Source organism: Watersipora subatra, chromosome 1, assembly GCF_963576615.1.
Source record: "Watersipora subatra chromosome 1, tzWatSuba1.1, whole genome shotgun sequence".
Taxonomy (NCBI): domain Eukaryota; kingdom Metazoa; phylum Bryozoa; class Gymnolaemata; order Cheilostomatida; family Watersiporidae; genus Watersipora; species Watersipora subatra.
Genome location: NC_088708.1, coordinates 66017625 through 66039097, shown reverse-complemented (window position 1 = coordinate 66039097; position 21473 = coordinate 66017625). Strand labels below are relative to the sequence as shown.

The 21473-nt window shown below is 35.9% G+C and overlaps 1 protein-coding gene across 2 annotated transcripts; it reads right to left on the bottom strand.

Moving 5' to 3' along the window:
• Positions 1-1521: 1521 nt before the first annotated feature.
• Positions 1522-21309, bottom strand: LOC137407736 (organic cation transporter protein-like). 2 transcript variants are annotated; one of them, XM_068094120.1, is made up of 12 exons: positions 21227-21309; positions 15783-15866; positions 13164-13389; positions 8837-9038; positions 8388-8491; positions 8013-8167; positions 6280-6451; positions 4425-4643; positions 3741-3967; positions 3103-3284; positions 2829-2992; positions 1522-2038 (listed from the first exon to the last, which is right to left on the bottom strand). In XM_068094120.1, exons 3-12 carry the CDS (start codon positions 13304-13306, stop codon positions 1960-1962), a joined length of 1647 nt encoding a protein of 548 aa, XP_067950221.1. In that variant the 5' UTR covers positions 13307-13389; positions 15783-15866; positions 21227-21309; the 3' UTR covers positions 1522-1959. The 2 variants fall into 2 exon arrangements, with proteins under 2 accessions (XP_067950221.1, XP_067950228.1); XM_068094127.1 differs by having other exon boundaries at positions 15783-15836; positions 21227-21304.
• Between the last annotated feature and the right edge of the window lie 164 nt (positions 21310-21473).

The window sequence follows — 21473 nt, the reverse complement described above, 5'->3', positions numbered from 1 at the left end:
GCTTACAGCTTTGTTTACTTCAGCATCAAACCCAAAAATGTTCCTCGGCACTTCTCCAAAAAATAAACCACAAACAACAAGCTGAAAACTCAAAACAACAATATGGAGAAGTTTCGATGATGCCAAACTTGTTAATAAATCATTCAAGGCTTTTCTCAATGTGCCAAGATGCTGGCAGATTTGGCAGGTGGCTGATAGGAATGAAAACACATGACCTTATCACATTGATGTCACAAGCACTGCAACTAGCTTGAACTGTTCTATTGTGCCTATCCCCGATCATGTTATGCAGGAGTAGAGAGGAGAAACAATTTAACTCACAGCTGAAATACATCAAAATTATTCAAAAAGTACTTTCCCTAAAGTCCAACTTATCACCTTTTTTTCTTTTTGGATTATGCTTTTGCTGGCACATTATAAAAGCATTTCTTTTTGGAAATGATATTGATGCCAAATAAAAAACATACGGTTTAATTAACTCATAATTATTTAAATGCATAAAAGTATATTTTGATAATAGTGTGCTATATATAAGCATGATAAATACCGACCGACCTTTTTGTCTAATTGTAGTGCTGTAATTAGCAAACGTGTTATGCAAAGTTTTATTAGGAGTTATCTACTTAATTGTAAAAAAAGACAACTCCTAAATTTGTTAATTTGGATTTGAAGTTTTGTTCTACCAGTTGCAAAAGTTGTATATATTAAAGCTTAGCTTGCTGTATTACTTTTTACAATTGTAATTCTATCTATGACAATATGTTGGACATAGTAAGGCTTAAAGTAATAAGTTCATGTTTTTCTTTATAATTATGGTGCAACATTCAAAACTGGTTTGTTACTTCGAGCTCTGATGCTAACATCTGTGAAACTGCACTTTATGTCATGATCACAGTCAATGTAAAAATAAACAGCCAATAATGCTTTGTCTTCATCTACAACTTGTTATGCAGAGTTTCATTATCATTCTTAAGTGATGGGTCTTATTTTGGAATTAAAAGATTGAAGATTTACTGTATTAAATATAAGGCCAAGTATGATAACAGCTAGGGCACAAAACATGGCCTTTTTTTCTGCCAACAGACTAACAGATACTAGTATTATGCAGCATATTATCAATCTGAAATCAAACTAAAATTTGCCTCTTACAAATTACTAAATTTCTGCTTTCTTGTAACCCAATGTATTCAGTTCATAATTATAGAGCCATCGCATAGTACACTTCTGTCTTTTAAGCTGTTTAACCTTGACCTGAAGAGAAGGCTAGCTAAGCATTTACAACTGATACATTTATAGCAGATCTCACTAACATTACAAACTGGCGAAAGAATACCAATCTTCTATACACCAGGTTTTCTGACTGCGCAGAAAGGAAAAACAATGACAGAATGTTAAAGTGAGCCAGCTGATGCAGCAGTCTCAGAGGCTGCCAGTCATTGATCAAAACTGTTAAAAGTTGGAGCTTTAACTGAGTGCTAAACTTGCTGTATAATAACTTGTTACTAGTACAAAGTCACTCTGTTGATGTATATTTGTGACTAATTTTAATGCCTCTTTAGGCTATAAAACTCAGAAAGAATAAGAAACGATGCTAAGAATAACTATCCTTCCTATAGGAGCAAAAGTAAAATTCCAAAGAATTCTCATCACTGTCTGAAATGACAGATTTTTTCAGGGAACACTCGCGAGCAATATTTTAATAATAGAAATATTGAGCACTCATGATAAGATAACTCACTAAAATATATGGGAGAATATGAAAAAGGTTCATTTCAAAAGTGAGTTATTTGCAAACCTCAAAGAAGAATGCCTTTTACTTTTCTTATTGATACTGATAATTTCTCTCAACTTACTTTCACTTTGCATAAAAAGATTAAACCACTAAATCAATATGAAGATCTAAGGCTACATATTTTTTTAAAAGTATTAGAAAGTTTAGTTTTGTTCAAAATCTTTCATTCAAAGTAAATTTGACTTTGTCGAAGTCATCTCCACCTCGCCCACTAGTTTTGTCTTGCTGATGTATGGCTTGAATCCTCTACAAAATAAAGTGCAGAAGGTGAATAAGGTGAAGGTCAAACTGAAAAGTTTTGATTCTACTAAACGCTAAAGCATATACATTGTATTTTATATGTAGTGAGCCACATACATTGTATTTTATATGTAGTGAGCCACATACATTGTATATTATATGTAGTGAGCCACATACATTGTATTTTACATGTAGTGAGCTGCATACATTGTATATTATATGTAGTGAGCTGCATACATTGTATATTATATGTAGTGAGCTGCATACATTGTATATTATATGTAGTGAGCCGCATACATTGTATATTATATGTAGAGAGCCGCATACATTGTATATTATATGTAGTGAGCCGCATACATTGTATATTATATGTAGTGAGCTGCATACATTTATTTTGGAGGTTTGAAGAGACAGTATAGCAGCCTGGCTTTTCTAGCACTTCGCAACAATTTTTTAGTATTTATGAAAGTTACAGATATTTAGTTAAACAAGAAGGTTTAGAATACTTTGTGGCATATTTATATGATATTTAGCAGTTGCTTTCCCCTGGTCAGCTCATCTTCCTGCTGCATTACAGACAGCTTTTTACAATCTTACATTGTAAAAAGCTGTGCGCTTCGTATGCTAACTGTAACATATCGATTTCTACTCTTTCAGCAGTAATTAGTGAAAGGTAAAAAAGAGAAGACAACTACAATTTAGAAGCAAAGAGCTTGCTAAGTGATTAACAACTGAACAAAATTGGCCATAGATGGCCTAAAAAAATATACTGTAATTAAAAAGAAGTAGTTCTTACTTGTAATTGTATGTCAGTTCGTTAGCATCTTTCACACACTCTGGAATGGGTATGTTGTTGGTCTCTGGTAGGAAGAAAGCTGACAGCGCTGACATCAGCATAAAAGCACCAAAGATGAGAGGAGCAGCTCCTTCCGCAAACGGCATGTTCTCTGAATACTTGGGCTACAGCAAGCAAGTGTCAGTAGTTCGTAGGACAAACTCCGCATGCGTTGAGGAGGTAGTACAATGCACTGTCATTTCTATTGCTACTAGCGATGAGAAGGTTAACTTACGATATCAGCTATGACTGGAGACACCATCCCACCAACCCTTGCTGCTGCAGAGTTTATGCCAAGCATAGAATTCCTCATAGATGTAGGATAGACCTCAGCCGACCAAAAATAGATTAGCTCAAAACCTGCGGACACTGCAAACTTTCCGATCATACTTATCGTCACAATCACCCAACTTAAACCTAAAACAAAACAACTAAGGTGAGTTTGTCGATTTCAACAGGCGTTCATAAGTATTGGAGAGACCCTTTGTGGCTATATGTATATCAATAACTATGTTAATCTTAACAGCGTAGTAAAGAACAAAACAATCATTAGCCAGCAAAAAGCATTTGGGTTTATATAATAAAACATGCAAGTAGCTGGAAAATTGAACAGTAGCTCATTAACTTTGCTGCCAATAAAAATTAAGTTTGTGTAAGTTTTCAAACTTTCAATTAATTCTTTAAACTAAGAACATACATTGCTAAATGCTTGAAAACTACTAAAAATTGAACAGTCTGGTTTTTAAACACTTCTTTTAAATTGGCGGCCGTCTGTTTTTGTTAAAAAAAAGACAACTCTTAACTTATATCAGTGTTTTGAACAATAAGCACACATCTGCTTAATATTTTAAGTAAAAGCTTGTTGGCACGAACCTTCTTCTGGCAAGTAAACTATGAGAAATCCTGAGACGATGAGAGCAACTCCACCGATTGACATGAGTAAGATATAGACTGGTTTCCTGCCAGCCTTGAGGCATATCAGCAGTAAGAAGTAAGCGAAAACCTCTACTATGCCGCCAATCAAGTTATTCACATATATATCTCCGACAAGATTTCCAACATTCAATGCCAATCCATAGTAGCCCATTGACCCAACAAACCTAAAATTTGAAAGATAAAATTTATTATAGGTCAATACACTAATAACTTTATTACTACATGCAGGAGACAAGCTGATCAGGCGCAAGTACCACGTCAGGTGCGAGTACAATGTCAGGCGCAAGTACAATATCAGGTGCAAGTACAACGCCAGGTGCAAGTACAACGTCAGCCGCAAGTACAACGTCAGGCGCAAGTACAACTTCAGGCGCAAGTACAACGCCAGGTGCAAGTACAACGTCAGGTGCAAGTACATTATCAGGCGCAAGTACAACGCCAGGTGCAAGTACAACATCAAGCTCAAGTACAACTTCAGGCGCAAGTACAACGTCAGGCGCAAGTACAACGTCAGGTGCAAGTACAACGTCAGGTGCAAGTACAACGTCAGGCGCAAGTACAACGTCAGGCACAAGTACAACACAGAGCACTCAAAGAGTGAGATTCCTGAAAAGAACTCACCAACCAAAGCTGTTTATTAGAATGTTAATAATGATGGTACGAGAAACTAGAACTTTCCGCCAGCTCTCTTTCGCTTGAGTCTCCTCATTTTCTGTGTCCACCAACTGCTCCGTATCTACATCTTCCAGGTTGTTCAACTCCTTTATCCTTTTGACTATTTGAACAGCTTCTTCAAATCGTCCTTGTGATAGCAGCCATGTTGGAGATTCAGTTAACAACCTGTAGATTTTCAAGTTTTTTTATGGCTTATAAATGTTTTGCAGAAAGCAACAGAGGGTGCAGTTAGTCAGCATGTCATGAAAGATTTAAAAAAAATTAAATTGTTTTTATGAGTTAAAAATAAGCTTACACAAAGCTTTATAAGATTTTATCAGAAACTATCAGTATTTTTTTATCATTTGCGATTGTTTTTGATGTTTGAGGTTGTCAGAATGCCAGGATGTTTCAAGATTGAAATCAATAAAACTTGATCAGGGTTAAAATGCTCAAATTATGTAAAAGCGCAATTATGACGTCTATATTTGGAAAGAGAAAACCTATAAAATAAAGAAGTGTAACGCTACAACGCTACAACTTGAACACAATTAAATTTCCATATCAACTATCGCAACAATAACAACTAGTAATGCCATTTTGCACGCAGTTTTTTTCTGAGCTTTTTAATTTCGATAAAGCTTTGTCAATTCTAATCTTGAAACATTCTGGCAGTCAAATCCCTTCAAGCACCAGAAGCAACCTCAAATGATAACATTCTGGCAGTCAAATCACTTCAAGCACCAGAAGCAACCTCAAATAATAACATTCTGGCAGTCAAATCACTTCAAGCACCAGAAGCAACCTCAAATGATAACATTCTGGCAGTCAAATCACTTCAAGCACCAGAAGCAACCTCAAATGATAACATTCTGGCAGTCAAATCACTTCAAGCACCAGAAGCAACCTCAAATGATAACATTCTGGCAGTCAAATCACTTCAAGCACCAGAAGCAACCTCAAATGATAACATTCTGGCAGTCAAATCACTTCAAGCACCAGAAGCAACCTCAAATGATAACATTCTGGCAGTCAAATCACTTCAAGCACCAGAAGCAACCTCAAATGATAACATTCTGGCAGTCAAATCACTTCAAGCACCAGAAGCAACCTCAAATGATAACATTCTGGCAGTCAGATCACTTCAAGCACCAGAAGCAACCTCAAATGATAACATTCTGGCAGTCAAATCACTTCAAGCACCAGAAGCAACCTCAAATGATAACATTCTGGCAGTCAAATCACTTCAAGCACCAGAAGCAACCTCAAATGATAACATTCTGGCAGTCAAATCACTTCAAGCACCAGAAGCAACCTCAAATGATAAAAAATATCAATACTTTTTGATAAAATCTACTAAAATTTTCTGCAAGTTTATATTTAAGTTTGTAAAACAATAATTGAGTTTTTATTCCTGTTGTAGAACCTAACCTAAAACTTGGCTTAATTTTCATTTTTACTAGCAAATAGTTGCATATTTTGAGCAAGAGACTAGTACTAAGCCTGATGATGCACTGAATTTCTTTTATGTTCAATCAGATAGTCAGCAGGTGGGTGTCTAATAAGCTGACTCTCAGAAACCAGACAGAGTTTTGAAACCCAATATTTAGCGACTGGTAGAAGGCACGAAGCGCATGCTTGTGAAGTTTAGAAGAAGTTAGACAAAAAAGAGGAAACACGGACTAACAGACAGACAGTAGCAAAGGAGGATTTATCAATACATGTATAGATATCTCTCTGTAACAGAATCAATATCTCAAGATGATCTAGGTCCCCGTGTATGCGTAGATCCTTTGGGAACATTACAGAGTAATAAACTTACCACCAGTAGGTGAGAATGAAAGGAATGCTAATACATGCTAGACAGAGCTGAAGGTCTCTCCAACCTCTAAGCGCAAAGCCAATTCCAGAGAGTAGTATGACACCAACGGCCCACCCTAGTGTTTGAACAATGGCACTGATAGTTCTTCTGTTTGGTGGAGAAATCTCTATCACTGAAAACAGGTCAAAAAGCAGTGTTTGTGTTGACAACATGAAAACAGTGCCGGTGTTGACAACATGAAAACAATGTTGGTGTTGACAACATAAAAACAGTGTTGGTGTGAACAAAATGAAAACAGTGTTGGTGTGGACAACATGAAAACAGTGTTGGTGTTGATAACATGAAAACAGTGTTGGTGTGGATAACATGAAAACAGTGTTGGTGTGAACAACACAAAAACAGTGTTGGTGTTGACAACATGAAAACTTAACTTTTAGTATTTTTAAATAACTGCTTTAAATATTCATTGAAGATTAGACAAAAGGTATGAGTGAAATATGAATGTTATAGGTGAAAGTGTGTGAGTGCCATATTGGAATCATAAAGCAAGACAATCAGTTAGAGTTGATTTCAATACAAGATAGTTACAAGTTCGCCGTTACACCTCACGCTATCGGAATGTTAGCATGGATCATTTTAGCTACAATGCTTAACAAGATAAAACATGCCTGATTATGACAGCATTTCCACTGGTAGCTTTTATAGCTTTCTTGCTGACTGAAGCAAGTTGAGCTTTTCTTGGTTACTTACTTCACTAGCATACAAATCGAGCAAAACAGGAGTTGTAGCCTCTTGGAACCAACCTTGTTTTTTTCAGTAACACAGTTTAATTTTCTACGGCTTCTTCTAAGAAAAGGATGAAAAAATGAAACCAGATTCAGCTGGCCTGCTTTAAAGGTTGACTTGCAACAAAATTCACATTACAGTTATTTGGTATCAAAAGGTTCACCATGTCTTACTCTGTTGTGTTGTAGGTGCAAAATATGTGGAAATGTGATAACAAGCTTTTCAAAGCTAAAAACGAACAGTTAATCGCAGCCATCACAAACTGCCGTAGGTTGGAATCCCTCTCAAAACGGCTCAAATGAGACGTAGTTGAACACGATGTGCTTCTGTTTACACTTTCGTGTAACCTCATTCGTCGGAATTGTTTGGAGCTTTTAAGAGCTTGTAATCACATTCCCACAAGTTTTGAACCTACAATACCGCAGAGTAAGGCATGGTGAATCTTTTGATATCAAATAACTGTAAGTTAATTTTGTTGCAAGTCAACCTTCCAGCTTTGGTTACCAAATATTCACTATTTACTAATAAACTCATGCTAACTAAAAAATCTTGAGACTTCAATACGCTACATAACAGTTTCCTTATTATCAAGAGCAGACAACCTCCAACAAACAATACCAGGCAATGAGTCATTAGAGTTCAGCAAGTTGTAACTAGCAGAGAACCAACTTACTTAGTGTGAACTGAGTGACTTCAATACGCTATATAAAATGTTTCCTTATTATCAAGAGCAGACAATCTCAAACAAACAATACCAGGCAATGAGTCATTAGGGTTCAGCAAGTTGTAACTAGCAGAGAACCAACTTACTTAGTGTGAACTGAGTGACTTCAATACGCTATATAAAATGTTTCCTTATTATCAAGAGCAGACAATCTCCAACAAACAATACCAGGCAATGAGTCATTAGGGTTCAGCAAGTTGTAACTAGCAAAGAACCAACTTACTTAGTGTGAACTGGGTTACAAGACCTCCAATGCACACGGCTCCCAGCAGAAACCTCAGACTAATGAAAGCTTCCAAATTAGGAGCAAATCGGATTGAGAGAGCAAAAACAGCTTGCAGACAGAGTCCAATATAAATAGTCCACTTACGACCCAGTCTGAAAGTATGACAAACATCTATGATATATTTTTATAAATATATTTATTAGTAAAAACATATATGAGTAATATATAAACAGTCCACTTTCGACACAATTTGAAAGCATGACAAACATCTATGATATAGTTTTGTACGTATATTTATTAGTAAAAAAGTGAATAATGATTAGTGCGGACTTTACTAAAGTTGATGACAACAAGCTTAAGAAGGCAGCTTACTTATCTGATACAGCACCAAAGGCTATGGAGCCGACGAACAGTCCTGCCATGTAGACGACTCCGGCTAGAGTCGATAAAGCCGTCTTGTCACACACCAGGTTAAACTGCAAATTATTACAAGCAGGTGGAGTTTGTTACGATTACAGCTTTTGCTTACAATGGTAGACAAAAGTAAAATACAATATATCAAATAAACTACATTTCTAACGATTTAAGATCTTTTTGATATCTCAAGATCCTAAAACCTCAAGTTCAAAACCTATTATTTGAAATGCAACTAGTGTGTTCACCACTTACACCAGAACAATTTTATTAACTTCTTTATGTCTGAATGTCTGATCATGTTGCACCAGTCAGGATGAGTCACAGGCGGAGGAGGCCATTATAGTCTAGCATTAGGAACTATTTGTTATATAAGAAACATATGGAAAGGCAACAGCAGCACCTACCTCCGTTACTGTTGTATCCTTGAATATACTAGTAGTGTAGACGTAGCTATTACATGTCTCTAGCTGGCTCGTGTTGGTGACTCTCAAATGGCACGAATCATATTTTCCATCACTTTTGAGTGGAATATATTGAGATATGCTGGAGTTGTGTTCCCATCCTTGCACAGCAAATGTGTCATTTTTTAGTCCTGGTATCTGGCATCTGAAAATAAGAAATGTTATTTGTAAAACAAGACACTAAGGATTGTTAGCCCGTGCATGTCTCACGGACTTCAGAGGAAAAACAATTTCTAATCTTTAGATGTTATTGTCATGGCTAACATAAGGACGGGCTGTCTGAGCTGTTTGGTTGTGTGTTTATGTGATCCCAACAATCTTGGAAGTGTAATTTTTGCAAAAAAAATGGCCAAAGTTAAGGTAGTTCTCTCGTTCCATATAGACTAAACATTTGCATTGTGACAACTACATAACCAACTGGGTCACATTGCAGAGTTTGCAAAAATGAAATGTATAGCAAATCAATTATCTCTGCTGCTTTCTGTGCAAATAGATAGATGGGAACTTAAAAAGCACTGAACGATTGAATTGTAGAGATAACTGCTGTTGCGTTTTTTCTCGTAACACGTCTGTCCTCATAACACAAGTTTGTGGATAGTTGTTTTTGTAAGCATACCGTAGTTTGGCCTTCATAGAGTGTTATTTAATATTTTTAATGCCAGCTTATGAAGAAGCTGAGAATGTGTTACTATTACTGTTACTATTACATCTGATACCCTTAGCAGTCCTGTGCACCGTGAGAGATCATCATGTGTAATCAGTATGTGCATAAGTATTCTATGAAGTGATAAGGTGGCTGAGTAATGTAGTGGTTAGTGCACTGATCTGTAGAACGCAAGGTCAACGTTTAATTCCAACTTTTTTACTAATCACTGTGTCTTCGGACAGACGGACAGACACGGTTCTTATTATAGTAAAGATTAAAAGTTCAGTGCATTATTAAAAAGACACTTCGTGTTTTCTATATCATACTATATCCTTTGCATAGTAGTATGTGGTGGTACAGGCATGGTATTTGAATTTCATTTACACACCCTTAACATTTGTAAAAGAAATATGGTAGTTTGTAAAAGAAATATGGTAGTTTGTAGAAGAAATATGGTAGTTTGAGCCATGACTAACAAAACTGTTGTCATAACACAAACAAGTTTAGCATAACTGAATCAGGTTCCTTGTCAGTGGATAAGGGCGCGCTTGTTGATGCATCAGCAAAAGCCTTGACTTTCGATATAAACCTCAAGCTAATGTTTACAGGCAGCACCATATGACACTTGCTGTATAACAGACACACTTTAATTTCTTTGACATTGGCTCAAAATAATCCTAGATAATTCATTCATATACCAACCACTAATCAATAGAGCAATTATTGTGCCAACTGATTATTGTTAAAAACAGCCGGTAGATGATAACTCCAAGTTTATAAATATGCAGACAATTGTTTATTACATGCCCTGTTCAGCAATATATATGCTAGGTATTTTATTATGTGCCTTCTCTATTCTGCTAAGGAAATCAGAAAATACCTTATAAACAAATGTTGTACTTGTCATCATTAAAATTTGACAAAACGCTAGTTTTTAAAAAGAATAGTCCACTATGCCTGTACGATTATGAAATTGAGAACATAAATTCTCTCCACCCAAAATAAATCAAGGGCTAATCTGCTCACAAGCTGAGTCACAGACTCGGTGTAGCCTTTTTAGAGTGTTCTCTCATATCAACTGACTGTTCGGGCGCTTTGTAATTGATAGCACTCTATGAAAGCTTAGCGTAGATAAGGAGATAAGAGTGAGAGCTCTCTAAACATTATTAAAAGGATCCTGCCTGATTATAGCTCAAAAGTCAAAAACTAAGGGAAATAAAAAAGGTGATTAAGGTGTTCTGTTATTTCGTAATTTTTGCAGCACTGACATTGTGCACGTTGGCTAATCACACCGTGTTGAAGCTCTTGCACAGTGGTCTTACTTGGTCCATCTTGCACAGTGGTTTAACCTGGTCCATCTTGCACAGTGTTCTAACCTTGTCCATCTTACATGTTCTCTGTCAACTCACGCATTGTTACATATGCTCTCTTTCTCTGTACTAATGCATATTGACATTCATCTATTTGTCATACTATTTATAGAAGTTTTTTACACCTGCCTTCTTCCTATAAATGTTGATTAATCAGCTTTTTGCAGCCCGCATATAAGAGTTCAAAGCGTGCAACAAAGGCATCATCAGTAGTTTTCAAGTGATATATTCCGTGGTGAGTAATATATTCCGTGGTGAGTAATATTTTCCGTGATGAGTAATATGTAATGTTTACACAGTAAATGTTTAAAGAGTAGATACGATAATCAAAGTATATCAAACTTTAACATTTTACCATCTGATTGAGTTTTTAAATGATTTAAAGCAAAATATGATAAAAATATAACGCATTATCTTAACTTTATTTCACATGAATTCAGAGATTATTTGATTTATAAACTAAAATAATAGTAATATTAATTTGATATGCAATATAATTTACTTATCAAAGTATGTTTAAAGATAGGCATTGCAATATGAGTCCGCATTTGGAAGCCTAGGAGGAAATACAGACAAACATACAGGCGGTTTTATTATGTTACTGTACAGCATGTAATATACGAGTTGACTCCAAAGGAGGCAGCTGACTATACGCATGCATTTTAAATGTACGATTTTTTAACTAAAACAAACTAAAAATTTGAAAAGTTGTACCGATTCTCATAAAGTCAGCTGGGTCACCAGTGAAACCACAATGACTGACAAACAGATACATGTATTTAGTAGGCGCTGGGAAACCATTTATATGGCTAATGGACAATGGCTGACTGTCGTTTATGGCTGTTTTATGATTCTTCCAAACAGGGCTATGAAGGTCACTTTTTATTATGGTGTGAGAGAGCGGTTACTGTATTATTTGATTGTGCCAACTATAATGGTCTAAGCAGGCGTTAACAGCAGCTCAAGGTCATTGCTTACACGCAAGGAGTGAATAACTTGAAAGCAAGCAGTTCTTGCATTCTTACGTGTAAAACATTGCAGAAGTCATTAAATTTTAGCAAGGTCACCACGGTGCTTCAAGGGCCTATACTATACAAATAACACAAAATATTTTTGGCTAAGCTAAAATGTTAGTGAATGACGGGTTTTATTTGTATAGAAGCTACTACTCCTATCACTACTGCTATTACTACTGCTGTCACTACTGCTGCCAGTACTACTGTCACTACTGCTGTCACTACTATTGCTCCCAACAAGGCGACCATTCTACAATTACTTTGTCTTCTACAAGTGCTACTACTACAATGACTACTGCTATTAAATACTACAATTGTTGCTAGTAACACGGATTCTATGCCTCTTCAAAAGCTATGACTACTACTAGTAAAACTGGGACTACTACTGCCACTACTACTGTTTGCACAATGATTGATATCGTTACAGTTACTGGTGCTATAGACTGATGCTATTGGTGTAAATCTGGTTAGTAATAACAAGCTGCAGGCAGAAATACTAGAGACAAAAGGAATTTTGTCTATTATTCAGCTTATAATTTCCCAATGATTCTCTCAGCTGTTTGTTGGAGTCTACTGTTATTTGCCATAATCCTTGTAAAATTGGCACTAATTGTGTGATTTTTTTTAACTTGGATGAATCCCAACTCCCTGTAGCTCTTAAATCAATTATCCTGCAGTTTCATGCCCTGAATGTCACAGCAAACATTTTTATTCTCAGACCATTAATTATGGAGAGTTTTATGCTATAGATGTTTCCTTATACGAATCACCTTTGCTAACTCACTCTAACAAAGTTTTGCCACATTAAATATACACCCATGTGCAGTAATACCAACATCTGGTGGCTGGCTGCTCGGTAAGAATAAAGACTGCTTAGAAGACAGCTGCCGTTGTATGCTAGCTGTTTTATGTATGCGTATGGAGTAGATACATGTATGCATATAGAGTATATGCATGTATGTATTTGGAGTATACACATGTATGCATATGGACCATATATATGTATGCATATGAAATTTATACATGTATGCATATGGAGTACATGTATATACACGTATGTATATGGAGTATATACATGTATGCATATGCAGTATATACACGTATGCATATGGAGTATATACATGTATGCATAAGTATATTATTTTATGATAGATATGTAACTCTAAAACAGGAAATATTTTACTCTCTATAGCAAATTTCTCATTTTGTCACATTGACAATCTAATGAAGACGCTCACCTGAAGTCTACAGAAGCTGATATGAAGACTGAGGCTACGAGATGTAGAGCGTTGAGTATGTTACAAGATGCCAGCAAGAGCCACTGAATGTGTTGCTGCCGACCAAAGGTTTTGGGGTCTCTCAGGACGGCTCGTATCTCCATCTTTCAGTTCCTTATTCTATTATTTGATTTTCACTTCTTCTTATTAATGGATTCAATATTTTCAGAAGGTTTGCTTGCAAAATCTGCAGAAAGATGAGTGTTTAAAAAGTAAAAGTTATTGCAAAAAACCAGTCAAGTTGTGATTAACTTTTGTGGCCTGCTTAACTAAAGTATGGCAAGAATGAACTGAAATTTGACAGAGAAGGATAAATTGACAGAAGGTACACAGAAGCAAGAAGCTAAATTTGCATGAATAAACAAATGTGTTATGTTACTAATATAAATATGGTTTAATATTCAAAATTCTAGAATTCTGAAAACAGTACAATGTCATAAAAACACCTAGTTTTATCAAAATTTCCTAGATAAGACTGACTGAAAGTACCTCGTAACTATTTATATTTTTAACTCTAACCTTTGTTCAACAGAACCAAACAAACAGACCACTTCAATAGAACCATATTGTTAATCTTATCTTCTGAACACAGCCAAAGGATGGATTTGTTGGTCTTTGGCTGCAGCACGGCTCCTCTTCAAGAGACTTGGAGTTGTAACCTCTTACAGATTCTATGCCGGGTACCAAGCAGTGATCATTTTTGTACGCTGAACATTATCATTACTATGTAATGGTTTCAATAAAGCATTAGACGGTATGTACTTTTGCCATCGACCCAGTTTCGCTAGGCTGGGATGAACAAGATCTTTTGGAGTACATTCCCCAATTCGAGAAATGCTGTATGTTGTACTGTACCAAACTTCTTCGTGTAAACTCCCAGAAGTGTCATTCGATCTATGAGTCTATTCGTAGATTTGCCAGCGTCAATCATTATCAGCATTACCATTGCCTTCATTCTCCACAGTTGAGCCAGTTCCAATGTCTTTAATGTTCTAGGTCTTCATTCCTATCCATCTTCTCCATTTTTTTTCACACATCAAAATCACTATGGATAGTTGTACCAATAATTATTGCTTCTGAGTTCAACTTATTGCTAGTTTCAACCGAGTTCAAGTCAACTCTGTCAGTGTAAATGTTGATGTCCTTGACATTGTCATTCTCTATTCACTAGTGCAGCTTGGTTGTCATACCTTATTCTACCAGTTTCTACCCGGTTCATATAAATTTCATACCAGCAAGGTACTTGCTAACTGAGCATACACATACCAGTAGCCTTACTCCACAGACCCAACACTTATTCCTGACTTGTTTCTTCTTTACAGAATCTTTACAGCTTTTGGTGAGGAGTGCCTGATCTTAGGCGATCAATATTCATTCCTCTGTCTCCTTCAACCACCCAGTTTTCGGCCAGTTCCATAGCCTTGTCTCTATCCCTTCAGTTGTTTCTATATTGTCTCTATCTCTTCAGTTGTTCTAAGGGGCTGACTCTGTAGAGCCTTTTCTTTTCACTCTTCTATCGTTTTACTCACTTGTTGTTTCTTCAATTGTGTAATCTAGAACTGAATAATCATTTTTACTTGATCACTTTACAATATCTGAGTTCCTCCATACTTACACATTCCTTAATAGATACCATTCCTCTTCTGCATTCATTCTTATGCGTCTGTCAATGTCTTCCTTTGATGGTAGTGCACAGTACTTCATTACCAGTTTCCTTGTCTTACCATCCATCTCCTTCCACTTATCAACCATACAGCGCGATGCTGCAGCTGCGTAAGGTACTGCTGCAACAACCTATGTATTCATCACCTTAATATGTTGCCCCCATTCTGTTTTGATTTCTGCACCTAAATACTCCTGTATACACCTTCCGTAATACTCCTTAGCTTTCTCCTTCTTTTCATCCATACCCACTACATATAGGATTTATTTCTGAGGTCTTCTATCAGCAGTCTGTCTGACCTGCTGATTTCTTGATCCTCAATATCTTCCTTTTTCTTCTTATAACCAATGTAGCAACCGTCAGTCAAAACTTCACTTCTCACAGTGTTAATCAAGGCCTTTAATTCCGCTTTAGATTTGCCAGAGAGTTTAAACTCATTCCTTATAACCCGATGAGAGGTGATTAACCTTTCTGCCCTGTTGAAACTAGTAACTCTGAGCTGCCTCCCTCAAGATGGTTGACAACAATGAAAAGGATAAGAGATAATGAAATTCTTTAGAAAGTTTCTCTTTGGATGTCAACTACCGATATCTTCTTTCAAGCTCAGTGTACCAAAATCTCATAGCATTTTTGATTAGTTCAATCACATTCTCATCCATTTCAGTTATTTCCATTTTTCTAAAATCCCAGAGTGCGGATTCTAGAGACAATGGGAATAAATGGAACTGCTAAAAATGACTTGTTATTATAAACTATGATTATTGATTATTGTTATTAGCAAGTTATTGCACAGTTTCTGCCAGATGTTACACTGTTAACTGTTCAGAACCACTGAACGGTTTGTTACCTACAGTCTTTCCTACACTCTCACTTTTGTCAACTTCTCCTCGATACCTCATTTTCGTTTTTCGACTTACCCAGATTTCCTTTTGTTTACCTTCCACTCCTTCTGCACCACTCCTTCTGCACTCCTACATATAGACACCACTCCTTCTGCACTCCTACATATAGACACACCTAATTAGCAGGCCCTCTTTACTCCATCCACTCCTTCTGCACTCCTACATATACACTATGTTTCCATGATGCGCAGTGCTTCGGAGTTGCGCTATCTCCGAATCATGGAAACGGCGTCTTCGCACTGAAATCACTGCGCACTGATCAGTGCGAAGCCAGTGCAAATTCGCAGCAAGGAAACAGCGACTGCGCAGTGGCTGCGCATAGCTCTCCTGCCGTGGAGACGGATTCTTCGAGGGCCATAAACTAGTACAAAGGATGTCCTGCTAATCTTGTTTTTTACTATTCTTCCGATCTTCTTTCACCTAAATTTAATTATGGTCTGCATTCACGAGGATGATGAGGTGATTACTTTCCTGGACTTTGTTATCGATGCCAACGCTTTTCGAAAAATAGGTGGCAAGTCCTAAATTAACGTTTAAATAATATATTACTTAAAAATACTTATTAAAAATATATTACTATATAAAAAGTGTGTTAAGGTTTGTAAAACCTTGTGAATGTTTATTGTAAATAAAAGTATAATGACGACAGAATCATAAAAAGACCGTTTATGACGCTCGGTATCCGTGATCGATTCTATTTCTCCATCAGGCGATTCGATTTATACAATTTCTCTTCTCTGGCTAATTTGCGTTATTTGCTGAAAACCACTGCGCAGCATGGAAACGTACAATCCCCTCGACTTCGGAGGGTCTGCTTCGCAGTACTGCGCACCATGGAAACATAGTGATAGACACACCTAATTAGTAGGCCCGCTTATAGGGCTATAATTTCATACAGTCCCATATTGTGCTAACAAAAAAATTAGACAAAAGCATAAAACAAAAAGGGGCTTGTTTTCAAATTCAAGTTTAACCGGTGTAACCTTTATGGCCATTTGTTTACCTTTGACAGCCTTACATGTTCTGCTTTTGCTCACTGTCATTCAAATTACTACATTAGACAAGTCTACGTATGATAATCATCTCCTAGTTATTTTACAGAACAGGATATGCTATAAACCAGTTTGCTCTGCCAAATTAGATTCATGTTTTGTAATTCAGCTTTATATAGTTACATGATATAATGCTATGCAGTGAAAGGCCATCAGGTCATCTGGTAGACATATGAGAAGGCGATGTGAAACGAATAATCTTGTTACACCCACAACAGTTGCTCTACCTCACATCTATGTGAGCCTTATGCTGGTGAATTTCTTTTGAAAACAGATGTAACGGTTTCACTGTTTGAGCTTGCAGTGAACAAATAAACGGAGCACTGTTTTTAATCTAGAGGTAGGATCACATGGATTGAAAAATATACTAGGGGGTCATCGCACCTTGTTGTCAAATGAAAACATTCGGTAGCATTGTTTCTCTCAGCCGTGTCAATAATTTGACCTCCAGGTAATAAGTAACATCATAAAAGCATCTGTTAACCATAACAGACTGATGACCACTGAGTGATGACTTGGCTTACTCTGTAAGCTTTTTTATAAAACTTTTTTTTCTTTTATGGTACTGGTAATAGTTAGCCTATCTATGAAAATGGGGAACTGTACTCATAGTTTACAAATATATATAAATATAGTATTACATATTATATATATATGTCGTTTTAAATAAATTAAGTATAAAAGACAAATCTAGACTCTGCGAGTTAAGTGTATTGAAACTAGATGATTTTTGACTAAAATTTATCGCGATAGCTACAACACTGTTCCGCGGTTGCCGCTTGTCAACTTGCCACTATATATATATATAGTCACAGCCTGACTCTGCGCCACGTACGAAAAAACATTGTGACTGCTGTGAGACATTTTAGTCAAAAATCATCTAGTTTTATATATATTATATTCATATTTTATATGTAGTGTGTATCTTACATACATAATTGAACGCCACCTTTATTTGAGCGCCACCTCGATTTGACTGCTATTACAGGAGAAGAGTTGAAAATTAGAGCGCCACCCTTTAATAAAGCCCTGTTGGTTTGACCGGCACTTTGACATTATTTGATCTTTACAAATCCATAATAGAAAGTGATCAGCAGAAAAGTGTCTACAAAATCGTACTAATAATGACTCCATGACATCAATAACAGTTAATTCTATCATTGTTTCTATTTGTCTACAGCTTTTCAGTTTTTTCTTAAAAACTTTGAAAGCAACACCATAGAAATAATTAATAGCTGTATCTGGCTAATAGTAGTTGGTTGTTTAACATGATCTTGATACTGCGACATATGTGAAAAAACGGTTTACATTTATGATGGCATAGAACCACTAGTTTTAAGCTCAGGTTGTGCCTAGCGAGAAACACTTTTACACGTTGCATTTGTGCAAAACGCAACATGTTAAAAGTTTTTTTTGCAAAAAAAATTTGTTTGATCACTAATATTGGCTAATTCAGAAGTACAGAAAAAGAGTTGAAGCCAGCAGACATTGTGGATGGTATTGGACAGCCAGAAAATGCTCGTTCCATCGAAAGGTACAATCAGAACGCAACTGGATGAGTAAACGATGCAAATATTTTTGTTTCAAGAATGTTAATTTTTGTTTCTGCATGTATTATAAATATGGCTCAATTATGTCACCTGTTCTTGAATATATATTTGTAGAATTTGATAGACTATTGTTACATAACATTAATTTGCATATTTATAGCATATTATTTGATAGTATCCTTGCGATTATCTTAACTCGGCTTACAATGGATCGACACTGATAACTCCTCTTCTATTGAACATTAAATGCCAGTTTTTGCGGAATACTGTAGCAAATATATCAATGGATGCAATGAGTTTCATGCAACATTGTTAAATGTATTTATAGAATAAAAATATGCTTCAAATTTAGAATGAAATAAAATATTGAAAGCTCCAACAAATTGCACAGCAGGGTACAAACTATAATATTATTGTGGGTTAATTGCAAGCAATAAATATCAACTGGTAGCAATATTTTTTGGATTCTCGATGTACGTTTATTTAAAGATATTTGATAAGCTGAAGGTAGGTTAGCAGATTTTTGCATCCAAAAGGGTTAATGTTGCTTCACCCAAGAGAGAGCGCAAAACATAAGTGAAGTTCGCTTGGCCCATAAAAGGGTTAAATTAATCTTTCTAAAACTCTGACAAGCTATTTGAAAAATATACCGACAGCCTCTATTTGAACCCCAACTCTGTTTGACCGCCACTATAAGAGAAGGGCTGAAAAGTGATCAAATTAAGGTTTTATGGTAAATATTTAAATTCAACTGTCATGGTAACTCAAGGTGAGTTGGCCTTCTGAGTTTGTACAGTTGAAACTGTCGAGTCACTAGAAGTCAATTTCATTCAACTCAAGCCTTTCATTTGAATAATAAATAGGATAAAGGTGAAACAGAACTTGAACATACATGTAGTTGACTTCAGCATTTTACAAAATTCAACTTTTTTGTATTCAACTTTTTAGCATTTTAGCAAAAAAGCAATAGCACTGTGTTGAAGAGAACAACATTACTCTTTCGAGTGCCGTCAGTATCAGTACTTATATAAATAATATGAATAAATAAATATATGAAATATGAAATATAAATAAATGAAGTCTATGTAAAAACTCTTACACTTGGTTTACAAATACAAATGTTTATGCAAGCAAAGTAAAGGGTGCTGGGACTGAGCAGGTACTAGTTAAAAGCTTTCCGTGACCTTAGGCGTGGCCCTACTTGACCTTGAAATCTTTAAATCGATCTTTGTTTAATTTACCGGTTTGATAAGACTGGGAAACCAGCACTATTCAAATCAATAGAGATAAGCTATTTAAGTCAAGGTTACACAGTTATAGAGACTCTCCAGTCTGCAAGTATACATCTATAGACTGACAATCTTGTACATAACAGAGATTCAGACTAGCTCTAGATTGTACACATCATATGATCCGCAGAAAAGCTGTGTTTTGTGCCCAAGTAGTAATACAAGAACTCTAAGTTGTGTACATATCTTATTTTATAGAAGACAACTTTATATTGTACTCAGTTTATAAGGTAAAGCTCATAATGAGACTGTGTTACGCAATGGTTAGAATAGTAAGATGATGGAAGTAATAAAAACAACTACTAAATTATTACTAAATCATCATTTATAACTGTAAAACTAATCAGCAGCTGCCACTACATACGGATAAATCAGGCTGTGATGATATTTTATTGCTGAAAACATCTAAAACTGTACAACGTCTTCACTCTCATTCAAAAGAGCGAGAGACACTCTGCCAATCTGGCATAAGCTTTTTAAGCTTTCAACAAAATGAAATAATAGAAAAAGCACAAATCAATTACATAACAAGCAAGTGAAGTGTAAGAAAGCCTAAGCATACAAAATATAGAAATATAATTAATCATCTTACACAAGCGGCGTAAGTAGTTATTGCAGTTTTCTTGCTATATTGCTTGTTTGTTTGAGTGAAGCTTTGGTACTCCATATATACTGCCCATCTAGGGTACAAATGACAACTAGTAGCAGGCAGCGCGTGATGATAGCTGCTGTCTCTTTGTTGACTATTTTGTGTTCTGGTGAAATAATAAGTACCTTTGCTAACATGTATGTATGATTCTTTGAGTTTTTAAAAAGTAAATCAAATCTTCGGACTTTGCGTTTCATGACTACGCTACGGACAATCTCTGTGGTTTTACAAAAAAGGCTTTCAGCAGGATTTGGATAAAAGTTTTATGTAATGCGCTAGAATAGGATGTAGGTAAATAAAAATATTTAGTGTAATATATATATATATAAATATATATATATATATATTTAGTGTAATATATATCATGTTTAAGAAGTCATGCTCCATTAAAAGGCACCTGCATTCAAGATTGGAATGATTCAGAGATTGTGAGATAAGCAAGCACTGTTCGAACGCCTCTGCGTATAATTATGGAGTTGTCATCTCTGAGAAACATGACGTTGTTACATATTCTGGTATCTATAAACAACAATAAATTGCTGGAAAAATTAATGTTGCGTTTTTCTTAACTGTTAGTCATTAAGTATCAAATTGACGTCACACTTATCCAAGAAAATGTTACATAACCAAAATATGAAACATTTGAAGTACAAGTTGAGCCCATAACCTGTACTAAGCAGTTTCACTAGTCAGCAACAAACAAGTAGCTAAACTTTATGTTAGAATATTTGCTAGGGGTGGTCTCCTACTAAAAGCCTCTACGCACCATCCAAATGTCTGTATGCAGGTGCTTCTGGCTACAGTATGAACTCTTATCCTGCCATATATAAGTATATGATCCTTAATGAAACTACTATATAGTTTACCCATCCGCCCACTACAGGTAGCACTCAAGTAGTCAGTTATAAATGTTACATACCTTGCTCAGTGTTAGCCGTCTAATGCTGAATGAAAAGCATCAGAATGGAGACCGTTAAGTGCTGCGTCATGCCAAAGCTAAACGGGCAGACTAAGTGTCCCATATCCTAATAAAACAAACAATGCGCTCGTGAGCGCATTGATTCTACTGTAAGAAATATGTTGTTGTTTTGATAGTCAACTGTGTAAAAATACCTGCTGCAAATGTGACTGTATTCTTTCGGAATGCTAAAATTGTATAGTTTTAA

Bases quoted from the DNA above. Each gene is read 5' to 3' on its own strand.
- LOC137407736 (XM_068094120.1), bottom strand. From the start codon at position 13,306: ATGGAGATACGAGCCGTCCTGAGAGACCCCAAAACCTTTGGTCGGCAG. The intron at 8,492-8,836 runs GTAGGTGCTGCT...AATAATTTGCAG, and splicing joins AGGATACAACAGTAACGGAG to TTTAACCTGGTGTGTGACAA. The intron at 3,285-3,740 runs GTTCGTGCCAAC...GTTTTGTTTTAG, and splicing joins AGTTTACTTGCCAGAAGAAG to GTTTAAGTTGGGTGATTGTG.